Source organism: Micromys minutus, assembly GCF_963924665.1.
Source record: "Micromys minutus genome assembly, chromosome: 20".
In the NCBI taxonomy this organism is placed as follows: Eukaryota; Metazoa; Chordata; class Mammalia; order Rodentia; family Muridae; genus Micromys; species Micromys minutus.
Window position 1 is genome coordinate 9,704,393 of NC_137955.1, and position 19,072 is coordinate 9,723,464.

Consider the following 19,072-nt stretch of genomic DNA (forward strand, 5'->3'; position numbering starts at 1 on the left):
TGTCTGGGTACGGGAAGCAGAGGCAGTGGTCTGCTCAGTGGACAAAAAAGTTCAAGGTAGTATGTTTTAGAAATGGGCTAAGTGGGTGCAAGAGATGGCTCAGAGGTTAGGAGCACTTGCTGATCTTACAGAAGACACAGCTTCAAATCCAGGCATCATTAACTCCAGTTCCAACATCTATGGCACCAGATACACAATTAGTGTGAAAACCCATACATGCAGGCAACACACATACAATTAATAAAATCTTTCTTGAAGCTAAGTAAAAGAACTTTATATTACCATTTAACATAGTTATTATCGTGAGAAATGAATGAAATACAGTATCGGACCGGTTTTGGACAGTCCCAGTAGCGACAGACACTATTATTATAGTCCTTTCATGCAAGAACACCGAAACAAGGCGAGAATAACTGACTTGTGCCTTAGCTGCCTCAGTCAGCACTTGAACTCTGACCCCTAAATAAAAGACATTGTGTGGCCTGCTGTCAAAAGAAGAAAAAGAAGGGGGGGGGAGAAGGAACGCCCCCCTGGAGGGGGTTCTATGTGTAGCCCTGACTGTCCTTGAACTCACTCTATAGATCAAGCTGACCTCGAGCTCACAGACTCATCCGCCTCTGCCACTTGAGTGCTGGGATTAAAGGCGTGATCCAATACCGCCTGGCCAGAACAGAACACCTCTTAACTAAACCGTTCCACTTCTTGAAAACAGCTTTAGACATACGCTTCTGAAATCGACCTGGACAGGGTCTTGGGACTCAAGACTTCTTGGAAGGGAAACGGAAACTGTTAGAAAAGATCGTTGTATTTGGAAACTTATAGGTTGACAAGGACAGATACAGATAGGGAGGCCACGGAGCCACTAGGAAAGGTAAACTCTGCGGACAACCGGCATCGGAAGACCACGGCTAAGCACTGACGCAAAGTCTTTCCCGATGCTCCCCAGACCCTGCGGAAGATCTTGGAGGACTGGGTCCAGACTTCGTTGTCCAAGGCAACCACCAAGCCCTCGGACCAGGGACAGGGACCAGGACACCGAGGCCCGGCCCCAAAGTACGGCGGCTGCCACCCGCCCGGGACGCCCAGCGACCAGTAGCCGCTCTTCGCCCTCACCTCTCCAGTTCTTGTACTCGGGGACGTAGTAGTATTTGTTCCCCAGATGGTCCGTGCCCACGTGCTCCCTCACCTCCTTGGACAGGGCGCTCCAAGCAGAGCGCAACACACCCCGCCACCAGCCCATGCCTGCCCGCAGGTCAAGGACCCGGACCCCCCTCCCCCGCCTCCCGGAAGGACACGCCCACATGAAGCCCCGCCCACTGCCCGGCGTTCTCGAGCCCCCCAGTAACGCCGCTCTCCTTTGGTCACGTCACATCGCTGATTAGCCAATGGGAGCCCGTGTTGTTGCAACCCGGTCCAAGCTCTGTCATGGCGGCTCCCAGGCCTCAAGCCGGTGTGTGGAACCGAGATGTTGAGCTTTTTGTCCGCTCGACAGTCGGGGTTGGAGGACCCTCTTCGCCTGCGTAGAGCGCAGTCTACACGGAGGTAAGGCACGCCACGTCTTTTCCTCATATGGTGCCAAGTGACAGTCTGGAGCAGGGAGTTAGGGTGGTAAGAAAGGTTGGGCTGAAGATGAAATCGCAGGAGCCAGATGAGGGAGGCCCGCGTGTGCGTGTAGGGGAGAGTTTTAAGAAGAAGCCCAGGTCACAATGATTGTAGCTTGCCGTGTACGTGAAGAATGAAGTTTAAAGTAACCAGAGAGTCAAGTTAGATAACTGTCACTCTGGAGAAAGCTCAAGGCAGTCTCTCCAGTAGCAATACCGTGAACATCCCACGACCAGCTAACCCCACTGAGTCCTGCTCCATCTTATTATTTCTTTGGTGCACTCTCATTTTGTTGACCAACGTCTTTATTTTTGTAAAATTTCATGTGGGTTTATCTCTAAGGCATAGACTTGACTAACCTACTTGATTTGAATGAGTTTGTAAACTGAGTAACAGGTGTACAGTAATCAATCACACAGATTTTCCAACATATGGAACCCATCTTGGTCCTCCAGCCAGCAAATTTGGCCTCCGGTTACTGCTGTCCCTCACATTTCCATATTCGTATCCAAAGCAGAGTTCAAAAGAATAAAGATAGGTTTAAAAACAGTCAAGGCACTAATGAGAAAAAGAAATTAATTCACTTCATTTAAACTGTGGCATTGAATATAGTTTGTATTTTAAATCTTAAGGAAACGTCTAAGAGAATCTTTAAATTGTGTAGTTCAAACTTTTATCCACTAGGTGTCGTCAGTCAGGTTTCTTAGACTATCTTTCCCTCAAAGTTTACCCATAGATGCCTTTTTAAGGACTTACAACTTTAAATCAGCCGTTCTCAACCTGTGGGTCTCTACCCTTTCACAGGGGCTACATATATCCTACACATCAGATGTTTTACATTATGAATCATAACAAGAAAATTAGAGTTTTGAAGCATCAGTAAAAATAATGTTATGGTTGGGGGGTCACTGCAACATAGGAACTGAGTCAAAGGACCACAGCGTTAGGAAAGTGTGAATGAAATTTGAAGTAGTATTCCCAGTGAAATATTTGCGTGTAGTTGGTAACTTGTTTTGAGGCTTTTATTTACAAATATGAAGACCTTTAAATGCAATAAGAAACTAAAGACTTGTAGGATTTGTGGTAATCTGTGTAATCTTAGGGGGGAAGGGATTTGTTGGTATTGACTATTTTTCTTATTGTTAAGTTTTCTCTTTCTCTCCTTTTACTTTGTGAAGGGTCCTGGGCCTGGAGTTAAACAAAGACAGGGATGTTGAGAGAATCCATGGCAGTGGAGTCAACAGTCTGGACATTGAGCCTGTTGAAGGAAGATAGTAAGTTACAGCTTTGCTTTTCTTTCTAAGAGGTGCAGAAAAATCTTGCCGTTTCAGATTGACTAGTAGAAAGCTCTTAGAAATAGTATTTAAAACTGTAAATTGTAGTGTTTGTTGAAAAAGCATTTATTCATTTGAAATAGAAACAGCAAATCAAATATGCAAAATGTTATCATATCAGTATTCCAAAAATGGCATAAATATATTCATGTTAAATTGATGAACCAGGAATTTATGTTGGTGCAGAGGCTTTTAAGTGCTGGGATGTGTTTGGGTGCACTTCTAAAACCTAGTTGTTACTCTCAAGGCCTAATAGGAAGTGAAATATAAAAGATAGAAATGTGTTTAGCAAACTAGGTTTGAAGCGGTTTTCCTGAGTTTCTTACTTATCTCCGTGACCTAACTTTCAGACTTCCAGTCTGTCCTGGCTAGTCTATGCTTAGTTATTTGTCGTAAGTGTTGCTAAAAGATGACAGCCAGGGTTTCAGCACCAATGTCAGGGAAAGGATGAAGGGAGGGGGGCATATGGCCCATGGAGGTGCGACGAGGCCTGGGGGCAAGGGAGATGCCTCTGGAGGAATCCCTTCGCCCTGAGGGACCAGCCACATGACGAGGTATAGTATAGAATAGTTTATTTAGGTCATGGGGGAGTTAAGAAGGTAGTAGAGGCAGAGAGAGAGAAGAGGAGAGTAGAGAGGTAGAGAAATAGAGGCTGGCCATGAGCACATGGAGAGGGGGGAGGAAGGGAAGAGGGGAAGAGCAAGAGAGAGAGGAGAGGGCAAGCAGCCCCTTTTATAGTGTCAGGTAAGTGGTGCGGAGTGTACCTGGCTATTGTCAGGTAACTGAGGGGTGGGGTATGCCTGGCTGTTGCCAGGTAACTGAGGGGTGGGGTTTACAGAATCCCAACAATAAGAACTTGGGAAAATGTGTATTGAAAATATGCTTGTTTGACCTACACTGTAGCTACATGTGTTTCTTGTTCACACTTCCTGTCACATCACGTCAGGCATCCAGGCATCGGCACACCACAATACTTACACAGGAAGGTTTTGGGGTAGAGAGTGCAACTCTGTGGCAAAAGTATGATTTGCATGCGCAAGAATTGGGTTCAGTCTAGAGCAGAATGGAAGGAGAAAACAAGGTTAAGGAATGTGGGCTCAGAGCCCTTGATGTGAGCTGAGGGTGTCATTCACTAATAGACTCTCCCCTCGCAGGTACAAGGCCCTGGAGTCAAGCCCCAGCATTAGAAAGAAATGAAATAAAATCAAGCCTTATGATATCTATAATTAAATTATGTATTAAAATAAGCTACAGGAAGTAGTGTCTCTTCTTGTAATCTAGTTAGCAATTGCCCTGTTTTTTGTTTCCCAGTAAGCTGTTTACATTATTATAAACCAGGTGGGTGTGGTAGGCTTGCACTTTCTACCTTCCCTTCTACCATAATAATAGTATACAGGAAACACGTGCCAAAACACTTCTCCATTTAGCACATGGCTACTTTTAAAAGATGGCACAATAATTCTTTTTTTTTCCTAGCTTTTAAGGCTTAACATAGTATTTCCTGTTTAGAGGCAGGTGAGAGACACTCATTGATAAAATACATGCAGATCTAAGGAGCAAAGGACAACTGATTTGCTTTGGTCATTGGTGCCAGTGGGAAAAGTACAGCAGCATACTGGCCAGTCATTGGCCCAGTGATCATGTGTCCTGTGAGGGACAGTAACCAGTTAACAGTAAGAACTGCTGGATTACAGTTTATGTGCGTGTGAACTATGTCTGAGGAGTGTAAGATGAAGACATTTTTATGGTGTATCTAATTAAAGTCTGAGCCATTTAACGAAGAGGCTTTCCCTTTAATATGTGCTAAAAGCTACAACTGTGTATTTCTTTTTTGCTAAAACATACTATGTATAATCCCATTTAGTAGCAAGAAGAAATAAAGGTGAAAATATATGTCAAATTGGAAACCAGGTATTTTCTTTTCCTTAAGAAAAGTCAGCTTGTGTGTAAGTTGTTTATAATTATATTAGTATTGTTTATCCACCATGAACACTACAGCAGAAGCACTAAAAACCACAGTCAAGGCCAGAATGCAGAGATCTGGTAGACCAGACCCAGTTTCAAGATAGGTGTTATTTTAGGAAGACTATCTGTAAACTACATTTTTAGCAGGTTCAATTACATAGAATACATTTGTAATCCCTTATGAAGATGAAAATTTATATGTCTTCTAAATTCTTTTAATTCATCTTTTGCAATTTTTCTTTTATATAAAAATAATATCTTTTAAATATGGTCATGATTAGCAGAATAGTAACCTCATAGTTAAATAATAGTGTCAGGTACCAAATGGACTCATACAGTAAATAAACTCAAAAGAACACTTTGGCAATTATTTTAATAAAAACATTTTACTTATTGTAAACACCAATTAAATTTAATTAAGAAACAACTCTAGAAGTAATCATTTGTTTTACATTGATAATACATTTACAGTACGGGTAGAGAAACAGAAACCCAACAGATACAAGCATGCAGTTCATCAGTAAAGTGGTGACAAACACCTGTCATCTCAGCTGACCCCTGTAAGGTCACCAGGTCATGAAGTGTCTGCACAGGTCTCTGAGTAAGGGGAGACAAACCTTGACAACTGCAGATCTGTGTGCTGTCAGCTCATACACATGGAAGAAGGAGAGGAAGCAAAACTGATGGAGCCTCTGATCTGGCTGATATCTTTAATTAGCCATGTGATTACAGCAAGTCTGTCACACATTAGTGATAGGTGATTTCACAGCCTTTGTGAGACAGGAAGGAGCTCAGCCTAGCCCCTATAATGGCTCCCAGGAACTAGTAGGCCAAAGCTCTGTGAAGGAGGGAGCCACACACTGAGAAGTAGGCTCCAGCTTAAGCAGTATGAGGCAGTACACACTGAAGGAAAGGGAAGCCCAGTGTGGGCATGAACAGAATCAGAAAGTCTCTTATTAAAAACTGTTAAGGCTTAGATTTCTTATAGAAGGAAAGAAAATAGAAGGAGTATGTTTCTGAAGATAAAAGTTTAATTGTTATTCTAAATCCGGACTCCATTCTGAAAGAGAAGGGAAAACATACAAAAATAGGATGTAAGTGCTGAGAAACAGCGACATCATGCCCAACAGGTCATCCATAAAATGTGTTAGTGCTAATATAATATTCCAAAACTAACAAAAAATCTTTATCTTTGTGTGCGGGTGTATGTGTGTGACCTTATGTCATACTTGTGTGGCACACCTTTAACCAGCTGGACTATCTTTCCAGCCTTCCCCCTTAATAATTTTAAAAGATAGAATCTATGGATGAATAATGTAAATTCAAATTTAAGAATCTCAGAAATGAGGTTATTTAAACCCAAGAAGAAAATTAGAATAAAAGAAAAATATTTCAGAAATGAACCAAAGCATGAAGAACACAAGCAAGTCAGTACAGGGTATAATTCCTTAGAAACAAAAGGCAAAAAGCATTGAGAACTTAAAGATCAGAAAGAAAGGGAGGGGCAGGACTGGGCTGTAGCTCTGTGGTGTAGTGCTTGCTTCTCGTATGTGAGGCCATAGCTTCAGACCCAGCACTAACCCTCTGAAAGGAAAAGAAGACCAGGATGTGAAGGCAGACGGGCAGACAGAGTAAAGGCCAAGAAGACCCAGATTGCACACAACAGGAGCCCATAGAGAATGCCAACAGGAGCAAGCAGAATAAATATGAAACTAATTCAATAAGCCTTGTTGCTTGAGTAAGATCTGTAACTTTGGTGTATAAGGGAATGGGTCACACTGTCACCAGAATTTGACTTTGGGATTTTTGCCCAAAGGAAGAATTTTTTTTTTAAATCTAAAACACTCAGAGAATTAAGTCTTTTATATCTGCTCATACCAATTTTCAAAGCCAGATGGGCAGACATTCGTCAGCATACAGGAATTCTTAGAGCACTGTACTCATTAGCCCTTCTTTGGTATTTTACTGTGTTGAAATCAGATAGCCAGAATAACCAGAGGGTCAGAAATATGTGTTGATGATGACCAATAATTCTAAAAAATATCAGTATTTCATGTAAATGTATAACTTTGTGGATCTAGGTATTGGTTTGGCTGCTGATAACATCACAATAAAGAAACTGTAAGCAAAGGTTATAAGTAAAGATTAAAAGTCTAAGGTTGAAACTGCAGGGCAAATGACCTGCTTTGCCAAGGATAGATCACAAGAAAGAATAGGTCAAGGGAACAAAGCACAAAGGTGAATTGAAGGTCTGTATCCATCTAACACAATCTGAAGCAAAGCTTCTTTACTCATGACATACTTCTGGGCGGTGACTGTGCAGTATTCAGAAGAGGAAGTTGGTGATTACTATACAAGTCGCATTAGTGAGGAAATGAAGGGAAGGGAAGAGAGCTGTGGTTGGGAAAGGTACTATTGTGCAATGTTCCTGAAGAGCCTGCTGATGAGATGCACCTGCTTTTAATTGGGTACCTATATTTTGTGAAATGCTGGAATAAATTCAGAATGTCTAAAACCTTTACACTTAAGTTTGATCCCAAAGAAATTTATTTTCTTCCTTCCTTCCTTCCTTCCTTCCTTCCTTCCTTCCTTCCTTTCTTCCTTCCCTCCCTCCCTCCCTCCCTCCCTCCCTCTTTCCTTCCTTCCTTCCTTCCTATTACCCTTTTTATTGGATATTCTCTGTATTTACATTTCAAATGTTATTCCCTTTTCCCCCTCACCCATCCCCCCCCCTCGGCTTTCATGAAGATGCTCCCACTTCCACCCCAGCACCATGGCATTCTCCTACACAGGTAAAACACGCCTTCACTGGACCAAAGGCCTCCCTTTTCTCCCATTGATGCCAGACAATGTTATCCTCTGTTACATATGCAACTGGAGCCATGGTCTCTCCATATGTACTCACTGGTTGGTGTTTTAGTCCCTGGGAGCTCTGGAGGGTTTGGTTGGTTGATATTGTTGTTCTTCCTATGGGGTTGCAAATCCTTTCAGCTCCTCCAGTCCTTTCTCTAGCTCTTTCATTGGGGTCCACATGTTCAGTCCACGATGCAAGCATCCTGAACTGTATCTGTATGATTCTGGCAGAGTATCTCAGATTCTGCCTCTGAGGAAACCTCCAATATCTGGCTCCTGCCAGTAAGCACTTGTCATTAGCAATAGTTACTGGGGTTCGTGGCTGCATATGGGGTGGATCCCCAGGTGAGACAGTCTCTGGATTATCTTTTCTCCAATCCCTGCTCCTTTATTTTCTCCCTGTATTTTCTCCCATGAATATTTGTTCTTGCAAAGAGATTTTCATCTTATAAAAAATGTAGAGGGATGGCACTCCGAGTGAGGGTGGAAATACAGAAGACATGACAGTATTGACTGTGAAATGGATGTACTTCAGTCTGTGGGAAAGTTAAGACTCTCCCTTTTGTACACTTTGTTCTGAGTTCGCTTCATGCTTCACCACCTGTTGTTTGTTCTAAACTGAAAATATGATGGCTGATGGGCAAGTCAGTTAAATGTTACAGCTTCAAGTTCAGAGATAATTTCAGGTAATGTAATTAGAGAACAAACAACCTACAACAAGCTAAGAGCAGTCCTGGGAAGACTTGGGGTCCTGTGTAATGTACGTCATGGACTAAGAATATTCTACAAGCTAATTTTGTTTGTAAGTTAGTTGAATTAATGTGAAGACCTTTTTGTTGTCAAGTATATGATTGCATATGACTATTTAGAAATAATTTTACAAAGCTTTTAAGTCAAATCATTTCCAAGCACTCCCAATATAATGGACCTGATTGAAGCATAGGTTTGCCCGTTCAGTGCCCTTTGCTCTTAAGTCAGACTGACTGTACAACCCGTGGGCTTCTCAGGTCTCCCTGCTCCCTCCTGGGCTTCACAGTACAGTCCTCCCTCATCAGTAGAGTGAGACTCCCGTGCACCTTGCTGGCTACCTTCTCTTCCCCCTCCAGGTACCAGTTTAAATATTATATAACCAGGGTGCCATCCTTGAAGCTTCAAGCTAAAATAGAAGTAGCTTATTGCCATGGTGATCCCAGTTGCTACAACACAAGGTCTTCCCTGCTAGCCTGTAACCTTCCAGGTGGTCAGGGAGCATGCTGCATGTGCACAGCTCCTTAGCAGAGTGCATTGTTGGTGCTGGAGACACTGTCAGTCAGCTTTATCATTTGGGTGAAATGCCCCTCACTTCATTATTACTATTTTTACAAATGTCCAAAGGCCCATAGGTGATGTAAAGTGCTCAAGAACCCATAGCTACTGTTGGTAATAGACAAATTCTGTTTTCATTTAGCAGATGTAAGAAGACATTTAGAGTGACACTGTAATCTGACTTTCTTAGCTGTCTTTTGCCATCTTGTCCTGCCATTCTTTTGCAATCATGGAGGTGAACCTGAATGATCAAAGGTTGAGTTTTTCTGTGATTGTGCTTTTGTAAATGTTAAGAATTTCCAATTTACTGAAGTCTATTAGATATAACCAAACTTGCTGTCTCAATACTTCCAGCATATAGGTCAGTGTGCAGTCATGAAGGCATCATCCGTAGGTGGACTTCTCACAGTGTTCATGTGACTTCTCTGTTGTCAGCATGTTGTCAGGTGGTTCGGATGGTGTGATTGTACTCTATGACCTTGAGAACGCCAGCAGACAGCCCTATTACACATGTAAAGCAGTGTGTTCCATTGGCAGGTGTGTATTTGAAAGTGTAACTCATGAATATATAAACAGTTCAGTATCATTAGCATCAAATGGAAACAGTGAAAGTAGTAATCATCTGCACAGTGTAAACAAAATTTCAATTGACATGGATATCCCTTGACGCTTTCTTGAAAACTATCAAAATTCAATATATTTCTGTCATGTGACTTCCTTCAGTTTTTGTGTTACCTTTCGAATGAATTTTTAAACAAACTTTTGTGTCATTTTATTCTGTACCTACAGAGCATATCTCAGTAGCTACGATTTTAATACCACTCAGTATAAGGTTCATGTATGAATCTTTCAGCTAATTATAAATGCAGACTAGGTTTTCAACTGATGTTAATGGGGAAAAGATTAAAAACAGAGTGTAATAATATGCAGGCAGTCCTCTCACCACACACACACACACACACACACACACACACACACATATTGCAACCTAAAAATATACCTGTCTGTCCTGACTTCTCTGGCTATTTGATAGTGTTTTTTTTTCTAACAGTTATATGAAGCTCTTTTGCCATCTGTGTCTGATCTGTTCTTAAGCCAACTTTGCTTTAGCCAGTGTGCTCTCACAGGGAAAAGCTCACAGAGCCATATGTTCCCAGAGCACTGCAAAGGACCCTAGGCTCTGAGTTCTAATTATTGTGTTTACACACTATCCATCTTAGAAACACAGCTTTCTAAATCTCTCTTGAGACTGGCTTATTTTGTTTTTGAAGTAATGTTACTGATTCCATCATTCTTATCAAGCTTCTGTAATAATTAAATATTTTAAAGCATATTGAAAATGTAAAAACTACTGTGCAAATCAAAAGGAATATAGCTAGATGGCTCAGTGGGTAAAGGCATTTTGTCACCAAGCCTGGTGACCTTAGTTCTGTTCCTGAGACCCACATAACAGAAGGAGAGAACTGGCTCTCATAAGTTGTTTTCTGGCCCATGCTGCTATGTACACACACACACACACACACACACACACACACACACACACAATTAAAAATTAAGACTATTACCTACTCAGATACTCTAGGATAGCTGAGTACAGTGGCACACACCTTTATTTAGTCCCAGCATTTGGGAGGCAGAGGCAAGAGAAACTCTTGAGTTTGAGGCCAGCCTGGTCAACCTAGTGAGCTCCAAGATAGCCAGGACTGTGTAGAGAGGACCCTGTCTCCAAAACGAACAAACTAAAGGCCAAACAACAACAAAACCAAAGAAGCAAAACAAAAATACTCTAGGACATCTTTTTGTAGAGTGTTATCTCATTATTTGACAATGTCATACTTGTATGTAGTGTATCTTAATCAGATCTCCCTCCCACTTCGCAGGACCCTCCTCAACATGTCCCCCTCCCAACTTTATATTTTCTTTGTTTGTAACTCATTTAGTCCAGATAGTTCTGAAGGCATGCTTATGGATGTGAAGTCATCCATCAGTTGCTAGTAGCTCCTCAGCTAGGAGTGGAGTTTTGTGAGCTCCTCCGTCCCTGCTGCGGTGTGGACTGGCTTGATCCTGTGTGAGCTTTAGACAGATAATCATGGCTGCTGTGGCTTCATGCAATGTCCATGCTGTCCTGAAGAAGTTCTCCCTGTCCTCATCTCCATTCTGTCTACACAGAGCTGAGCACTCAACAGTTCTTAAGCTCAGCACTTAGACCTGTTCTAAGTCTTTGCCTTAGCAGCTACCCCTGCAGAAAGAAGCTTCTCTGAGCCTGAGGGTAGCCCCCGTCTGTGGGTATAAATGGAAACATTTAGAAGGCAATTGACACCATGTCCATTTAGCAAAACAATTCTAGTAGGTTAGCTGCCCACGCCTGTGAACTCCATACCATGGGCTTTTGAAGAACTTTACAGTAGTAGGCCCAAGTGCCTTTTTGTGAAGCATACCTCAGTCCCATCTTGCCACTGATGGCCACCTGGCCTGACAGGCTGGTATTTAGCATGCAGCTTTCATACCTGGGTAGAACTACCAATGAGAGAGTAACTACCCCGCACTGTGAGAGCTGCCTGCCTGGGAAGATGCTTGCAGGGCAGTTCCTGCTTCATGTCTCTGAGTCCTGCAACCAGGATGTACTGTGTCTTCAGCAATAATGCCTTATCATCTAATTAATGGTGGGCAAACAAGATTAATAACAGTGCTGAAGGCCTCTCAGAGTTGCAGCACTGTGTGAGACCTGCTTTTTAAGAGGTTTGAACCAGTTACACACTTAAAGCCCTAATCAAGAAGAAAAAACAAAGGAAATTAAATTCTAAAGTGCTGGCCTTAAACTCACAGAGGTCTGCTTGCCTCTGCTTCCTAGGTGCTGGGATTAAAGGTTTGTGCCACTACACCCAGCTCTAATTTAATAATTATCAAATCTGATATCTAAGATTAAAATTTAGCATTAAGTTTATTAATAATTAAATATATACATATTTTATATGATTGATATATGTTTATGTGAACATATATATACTTATACATATGTTGCTCTATGAAGAACTGTGATCTGTTAAGTTTTTTCATATGTAATATGAGTAAATGTTTAATGTTTCTATTTTATTATATTATGAGTTTTATTTCTAGGTTTAAAGTCTCAAAGTATGACTTTGCATTTCAAAATGGGTATATTTACAATATCATTCTAAAAAATAATTTTAATAAAATTTATTATATTATTATCTTAGGCAACTTAGTAATATTTAGTGTTGGTATACTTAATTTGTTTGTTCTTGAGCATTAATAAGATCTTACTATCAAAATTCTTACTAAATGTACCTGAAAATAATGCATGTAATAGAATGATACAACATTGTGTCCTTATTCAAAATTTAACTTTAAAATATAAATGAGCTTCTGTTTGTATTTCCACAGTAAGGACTGGCTTTATTTAAAAAAAAAAAAAACTCCTCAGAAGTCTATGTTGAAACTAAGACTCTGTGGAGCAATTCAGAGTCATTCTAACTTAGTTCAAGTAGACATTTATTGGAATGTGCTTGTATCTCACATGATTGTGAAGAAAATGAGAGAATCAAATTTATCCAGTGAACACAAAGGAGAGAGAGGGAGGGAGGGAGGGAGGGAGGGGGGGAGAAGTGCTAGAACAGGGAACATCCCCAGGTCACATGACAAAATGATTTTATTTGCACTTTGAAACATGTCAGCAGCTTAGGCCGGCATCCACAGTCTTGGCTAATTTACTCTCTTTGGGATTTCGTGCACACCTGGAGATTCGCAAACCAAGCAGATCAATGAAGCTCAGCACACAGCTTTGCTCTTGGTGCTAAGGAAGAAGAAAAGACTTCTAGAGTTTCTCACTTTCTATAATAGAAAGGAGGCACTTGCTCTCAACAGAACGCATTCCCTGCATCTGGGAGAAGTTTGAATTTGTAGCTGAAAAGAAAAAAAGCGCCTATGAACTGCTGTCCACATATTTAAATGTCTTCACCCAACTGTGGTGAACACTATAGTGCGTGAACACTATTATAGTGTGTAAGCACTATTGTGTGGAATCCCATGGCAGTGTAGGGAGCATTCCACAGTTCTAATAATAATTGAGAAAGGAAAATCTCATGCCAGTACAGAAAACCAATGCCACCTCCAAGGTGAAGGAAGTCCACCATGGTTGGCCACCCCCCCACCCCCGCATACTTACACACATACTGAACACAATACAGGAGTGAGCATATCTCGAATGGTGTGTCTCAGGAGAAGGCAAGCCTCCACATCTCACAGTGAGAACTGAATCTGACGTCCTTTCTCCCCTTCTGAGCAGCTAGGACAAGTATGTGTGATATTAACGTAGCAATCTGTGTCTTTCTTCTTGAGCCTGCTTTGTTTTCCATATTAATACACTTGAAGTCTCTAAATCTTGATTGCTGTTTTGTAGAAGCCATCCTGATGTTCACAAATACAGTGTGGAGACTGTTCAGTGGTATCCTCATGACACTGGCATGTTCACATCCAGCTCATTTGATAAAACTCTGAAAGTATGGGACACAAACACATTGCAGGTACGAACATTAACAACCTTTCTGGATTGCTTTGTAGGGTGATGGAAAATCGAGTCTTCAACTGAATTGGATTTTGCTAAGACGTTCTGAGTGTCAGATATGAAAACAGTCAAGTTAACTAACTTCTGCTGATTAACTCTGTGACAGTGTGCAAGTGCCAAAGAACCCTGCATCTCTGTGCCTCTGTAAATGAAGGCAAGAGGGCACCTTCTAGAATGGTGCCCTCTGTTCTAGATGGCTTATTTACCTACATAATAAGATATCTAGCACAATGCCGAGCACTGACATACAGAACCTTAGCAAATAGCTTTATTTTGAAAACTTTGAGCTAAGGAATAGAATTAGACTTTTCCCCTCTTGATCTAGAATCTTGCAGGAAAAGAAAGTTTTTAAAGTAGAGTTTAATAAAAATGTAGATAGCAGAGATGAGAACTACAAGACACTTAGTGAGATATTTCAGTTCTGCTCTTTTCTCTCAGCTTTCTGTCTACACACCTGTAAAACCTCTCCATCTCCTCAGATTAGTATTGCCTGTGTTCTTGTGTTCTGTGCCAGCCAGGGTTATGTAATAAGACCCTATCTCAAAAAAACAAAAGCCAACAAAACATACATGGTAAAGACTAAATGTGTGTCAGGAACTTCCTGTTTTGACCACAGTGGGGTGTCTTGAGGGCCAACCAATTCCCCATTGGCAAAACCAGCAAAGTTCTGTTTAAAGGATTTGAAAAGCTGCTAAGGAATCTAGAACCCTATAGGCTGGTTCTCAGAGAACAGAAAGATCTAGAAAAGTAACTTCAACTTTATTAATGTTGCACCCTTGTCATTTTTTATGTACAGCAAGAGACTGAGAAGGCAGGAGTTGGATAGCTTTTAAGAGACAGAGTAGCAAGGCCAGTCTGGGCTATAGAGCAGGACCCTTTCTCAGAACAGCAGCAACACACACAAGAATGGTCCTCAGTTCTGGAATGGGAATTGGGTAGTTTATTATGATCAAAGGCTTTGCAAGAAATGCATCTGGAGATAATCTAGAACTGATCTATCTGAATCTGATTCAGGAGTGAATCCACACTGAAAGTGGAGGTTTGTGAGTCAGTAACATTCAGCTGCAGAGAGGAAGCTTAATAGAACAAAATGCTAAGAGTGACCAGGGTTATACCACAAAAGAAGTGGCAACAAACCCTTGGAAGTAATGGAAAGGAAAAGACTTGCAAGGACGGTGAGGTGAATGGCTGTATTGGTTCCTAGCTCACCAACAGACTGACGGAGCCATCCGTGATAGCGAAGAGCATGTGCAAATACAAATAAGACAGAGCCAAGACTGCAGTGAGTTAAGAGATGAGTCCCGGAGAGACCGTGGGTTAAGAGCACTGGCTGCTGTTCCAGAGGACCTGGCTTCAATTTGCTACACCCACATGGTGTTACACAGATATGAATGCAGGCAAAACACCAATGCACATAAAATTAAATCATATAATTTAAAAAAGGAGAAACGGTGATTAAAGATTGCTAAATTTGATATTGAAGAAGAGAAAAGAAAGTTGAGGGTTTTTTTTTTTTTTTTTTTTTTTTAAGTTGAGTTTTATTTCTTCATTTTGTCCTAGGGATAGATATTAAGATGAAGATTTAGCTTTCAGTGCTCCTGGGGATGAGTCAGAAAGAACAGTAATGAGAAATAATCTATAGGTGACTGTAGGCTGAAGTTGGCCACAGTGTTGAGGAGTTCTGAACACAAGCAGAGAGATTAGCTTGTGAATGGGGAAAGACTATTTTTCCATGACGGAAATGAAGAGTAGAAAGCTTGAGCAAAAGTGAGATAAGAGATAAGAGATTGCATAAGAGATTGGGAGATTTCTGATTCAGTGGCTTTTAGTTTTTCTAACTGAACGATCTGATTACCTGCTGTGATTGAGTAAGAATGTTTTTGAGCAGTGGGGAGAGCTGGAAATGCTGCAGGATAACACAGACAACTAGTTAGTGAGACTCTGCACTGTACACTGGCACTCCTTACTAAAGTCCACCTGTAGTGAGTGCTCTTTCAGGGAGGCCAGTCTGCTATCTGCAGGGTTTCACCGAGTAAAGCAGAGACTGTCCAAGAGTAAGCTTTGGGCAAGTCTGACTCAAGATATCTTGTAAATAAAGTGATATTAAGAATACAGACATGGAGCTGGAGAGATGGCTCAGTGGTTAAGAGCACTGACTGAGGTCCTGAGTTCAATTCCCAGCAACCACATGGTGGTTCACAACCATCTGTAATGAGATCTGACGCCCTCTTCTGGTGTGTCTGAAGACAGCTACAGTGTACTTACATATAATAAATAAATAAATAAATCTTTTAAAAAATACAGGCATCTTTATTCGTTGCTAATGGCCTCTTTGACACTACCATAGCAGAGATGTCTGACTGTCCTTGCTCACTGAAACTGCAGGAAAAGCTTGCCAGCCCTTTTGTACAGCCATAGATTCAAAGTGGAGGTATTTTATGTCTTTAGGATAGAGGTTTTGACAAATAGGATAGCAGCAAACACAGATAGTGGTGTTGGATGTGTTGGACTTTACAGTCCAAGCGGGAGAGGAAAAGTGGACAGGAAGGAATGCTAGGGATTCAGGGGCTTCTCCAGAGTTCTAGGGTAGTTGCTGAAGAAGCCAGGAGGAGATACTGTGGTTACCGATAGCTGTCATGATTACAAGGGTGTGTGATTGGCAACATGGGATAAAAACTGAGGTGGATTGGAGATGCTGGCCTGCTAGAGAGGAAAGGTGAGCCAGATTCTTGTCTTAGTTCTGAGATTTGTCATGTTTTAGTTGATAAATTGCTAATAGTCAATTAAGAATATGTTGAAGTTGTGAGAAGGAGAATTCTTGCTTTGATTTTACTTTTTTTTTTTAATCGTCTCTTTTAACAGGCTGCGGATGTGTTTAATTTTGAGGAAACAGTTTACAGTCATCACATGTCCCCAGCAGCCACCAAGCACTGTCTGGTAGCAGGTGAGTATACATCCTTTGCCTTTTAGTGTATTGAAAACTGTCCCATTTTAGAGTTAGTTATGTTAACCTAGAAAAACTTTAAACACTATATTCTGGTGTAGGCCCAGCACATGCTAATGGCTAGGATTCAAAGACGAATAGTATTGTTCTCTCTCTCCCCCTTTCCTTTTTCCTTCCCTATGCTTCTCTCAGAGAGCCTGTGTCTGCTCTCTTAGTCCTTTTAAATCACCAATCTTCACTGTTTGCTGTCAAGCTTGATGCCTAGAATGTGATCCCTGGAACACCCATGGTAGGACAGGTCAACTACAGTAGATTGTCCTCTGACCTCAGCACATGTCCTATCTCTCTCTGTCTCTCTGTCTGTCTCTCTCTCCCCCTCTCTCGCTGTCTCTCTCCCCCCCTTCCTCTCTTTCTGTCTCTCTTCTTCTGTCTCTTTCTCACACACACAAGCTTTGTATTTAATTTGATAATTTTTCCTGTTTAGCACAATTAAAAGAAAACTTTCTCTTTAACATTGTTGTGGAAAACAAATAGGTATTAATATGAATCCTACAATAACAGCAAAACATTTATGTATAAAGAAGAAAAAATGTTAACCTAATAATTAGGTATCTGGTCCCAGGACTCCATTATTGAGTCTCCTGGCCTCAGTTTCCATCCCACATCCCACAGCTGCTTCTCAGACACAAACTGATCTTCAGGAATGTGCAGCCTGGGTCAGTTGCTGTGATACTCTTTCTGGCAACTGGAGGGATAGCAATAGCATTAACCTGGGGAAAGTGCTGATGAACGGGAATGGTTCGCGTGATAGCACGGCAGAGAACGACACATAGCCTTGGACTGCTGATGGAAGCTCCCTGGGACACTTCACTGTACCTACTTCTCCGTGTCTCTGCATAGCCCTACAGGCTGTGCAAACTGTACTGTTGTAAGTTGAGACTAGGCAATGAAGCATACAGCTCTACTGTGGGTGAAGTGCAGACAGGTCCATTTCTCAGTCGTAACCAATACAGACAGACGGTCGAGGTATTTGTAAACGCATTATGGCCTGCCTTTTCTATTTCTGTGTAGGTAAACTGAAATTGCTGTGATTCTTAACGGTAATTTGCTGAGGTTTTTGTTATAATGTATGATAAATATTATATAAAATCTTTTCTTTCTTTTTTTCCTTTAACAGTTGGAACCAGAGGACCCAAGGTACAGCTTTGTGACTTAAAGTCTGGATCCTGTTCTCACATTCTACAGGGTATTTTTTTTTTTTTAATATGGAACAACTACTACTTTGAGTGAAGTGTTCAGTAGAAGAAACATTACTAACAGTGCTTTCTTTGTAAATGGCATGGCTGATGCATTCTGTGCTAGTTGTTAAGACAGCAGAGAAATAAAGGTCCCTCTGTGCATCCTTCCTGTAAAACTGAGCTGCTGAGACGTTTCTGTGAGCAGTGACTGTAAGGAGGGCTCAGAGGATCTGGGAAACAGAAAACCCAGCTCAGAGCCTTCGGCTGTTTCTACATGAAAACCATTTGATAATGTGGCTGATGAGGGAGCTTCTTAATATGTAAATATCTTTTCTCCTCAGCACAAATATCTTAGAAAAAAGTGATAAAACTCTGGCAAAAATACATGAAATAAATAAGTTCATTAATTTTCAATCCATATTATTTCATCTAATTCTAAACAATGCAATGTCGGAATGTAACACACATTTTAATCTGTCTCTGAGAAACATAATAAATATACCAGAAAAACTTGATGGAATGAGTAGCTTCTTTTAAGGTTTATTTAATAATTTTATGTGTATGAGTGTTTCCTGCATGTATGTATGTGCACCACAAACGTGCCTGGTGACCTTGGAGGTCGGGTGTCAGCTTCCCTGGGACTGGAGTTGTTACAGTGTTGAACTGTCGTGTGGGTGCTGGGATCAAACCACAGTCTTCTGCAAGAGCAGCAAGGCTCTTACCACGGACCATTGCAGCCCAGTGGATAGCATTTCTCATGTCAATAATTTCAGTTGATAAAAAGCTAGGCAGATGAAATGTCTGATTTCAATAGTTCCATTAGGTAAAACTATTCTATGAATTTGTCATCTCAGGTTATTAGAAACAACTGTAAACTTGCTTTTTTCAGTCAAGAGTTTTTCTTTTTTCTGTTATAACTTTATAAGAAGCCATAAAATATCCTTATATTTTTTTAAATACTTATTTTTTATTGCTGTGTATCTGTTATAGAGATAGACACCTCAGCGATGTGGAGTGATGGGTACACATTAGTAATTGTGCTTTTCCAAAGCAGAGACCAGTCAGTTCTTTCACATTAAAAGTCCTGGGTTGAAAACATCCCGGAAACCTCACATCGTCTTTAAACGAAGACACTGCAGGTTTAAGACATGGTCCTACCCATTCACTACCATTTGTGCTTGCTGTTCTCTGAGTCAGGCAAAACTACTGCCTTCTCACTCTGTTCTGTTCCGTTTTCTTTTCTTAA

At 41.1% G+C, this 19,072-nt stretch overlaps 2 protein-coding genes across 4 annotated transcripts in view; one reads left to right on the forward strand and one right to left on the reverse strand.

Moving 5' to 3' along the window:
* NDUFAF2 (NADH:ubiquinone oxidoreductase complex assembly factor 2) overlaps positions 1 to 1,264 on the reverse strand; it is a 110,661-nt gene extending 109,397 nt beyond the window's left edge. The window contains exon 1 of the mRNA XM_080933637.1: positions 1,114 to 1,264. Within this exon, the coding sequence (XP_080789763.1) occupies positions 1,114 to 1,240 (127 nt within the window). The 5' untranslated portion in view covers positions 1,241 to 1,264. The remainder of the gene's footprint in view (positions 1 to 1,113) is intronic.
* Positions 1,265 to 1,432: 168 nt separating this feature from the next.
* Positions 1,433 to 19,072, forward strand: part of ERCC8 (ERCC excision repair 8, CSA ubiquitin ligase complex subunit) — a 33,254-nt gene continuing 15,614 nt past the window's right edge. For 2 of the 3 annotated variants that reach the window (XR_013975448.1, XM_080933522.1), the window contains exons 1-6: positions 1,433 to 1,542; positions 2,781 to 2,876; positions 9,495 to 9,596; positions 13,480 to 13,603; positions 16,507 to 16,588; positions 17,766 to 17,834. Coding sequence is in view for 2 of the 3 variants with exons in the window: in XM_080933522.1 (XP_080789648.1) it covers positions 1,466 to 1,542; positions 2,781 to 2,876; positions 9,495 to 9,596; positions 13,480 to 13,603; positions 16,507 to 16,588; positions 17,766 to 17,834 (550 nt within the window). In the remaining variant the exon portion in view is untranslated. Of the gene's footprint in view, positions 1,543 to 2,778; positions 2,877 to 9,494; positions 9,597 to 13,479; positions 13,604 to 16,506; positions 16,589 to 17,765; positions 17,835 to 19,072 lie in introns of those variants that run through there. The other variant, XM_080933523.1, reaches the window with a different exon arrangement.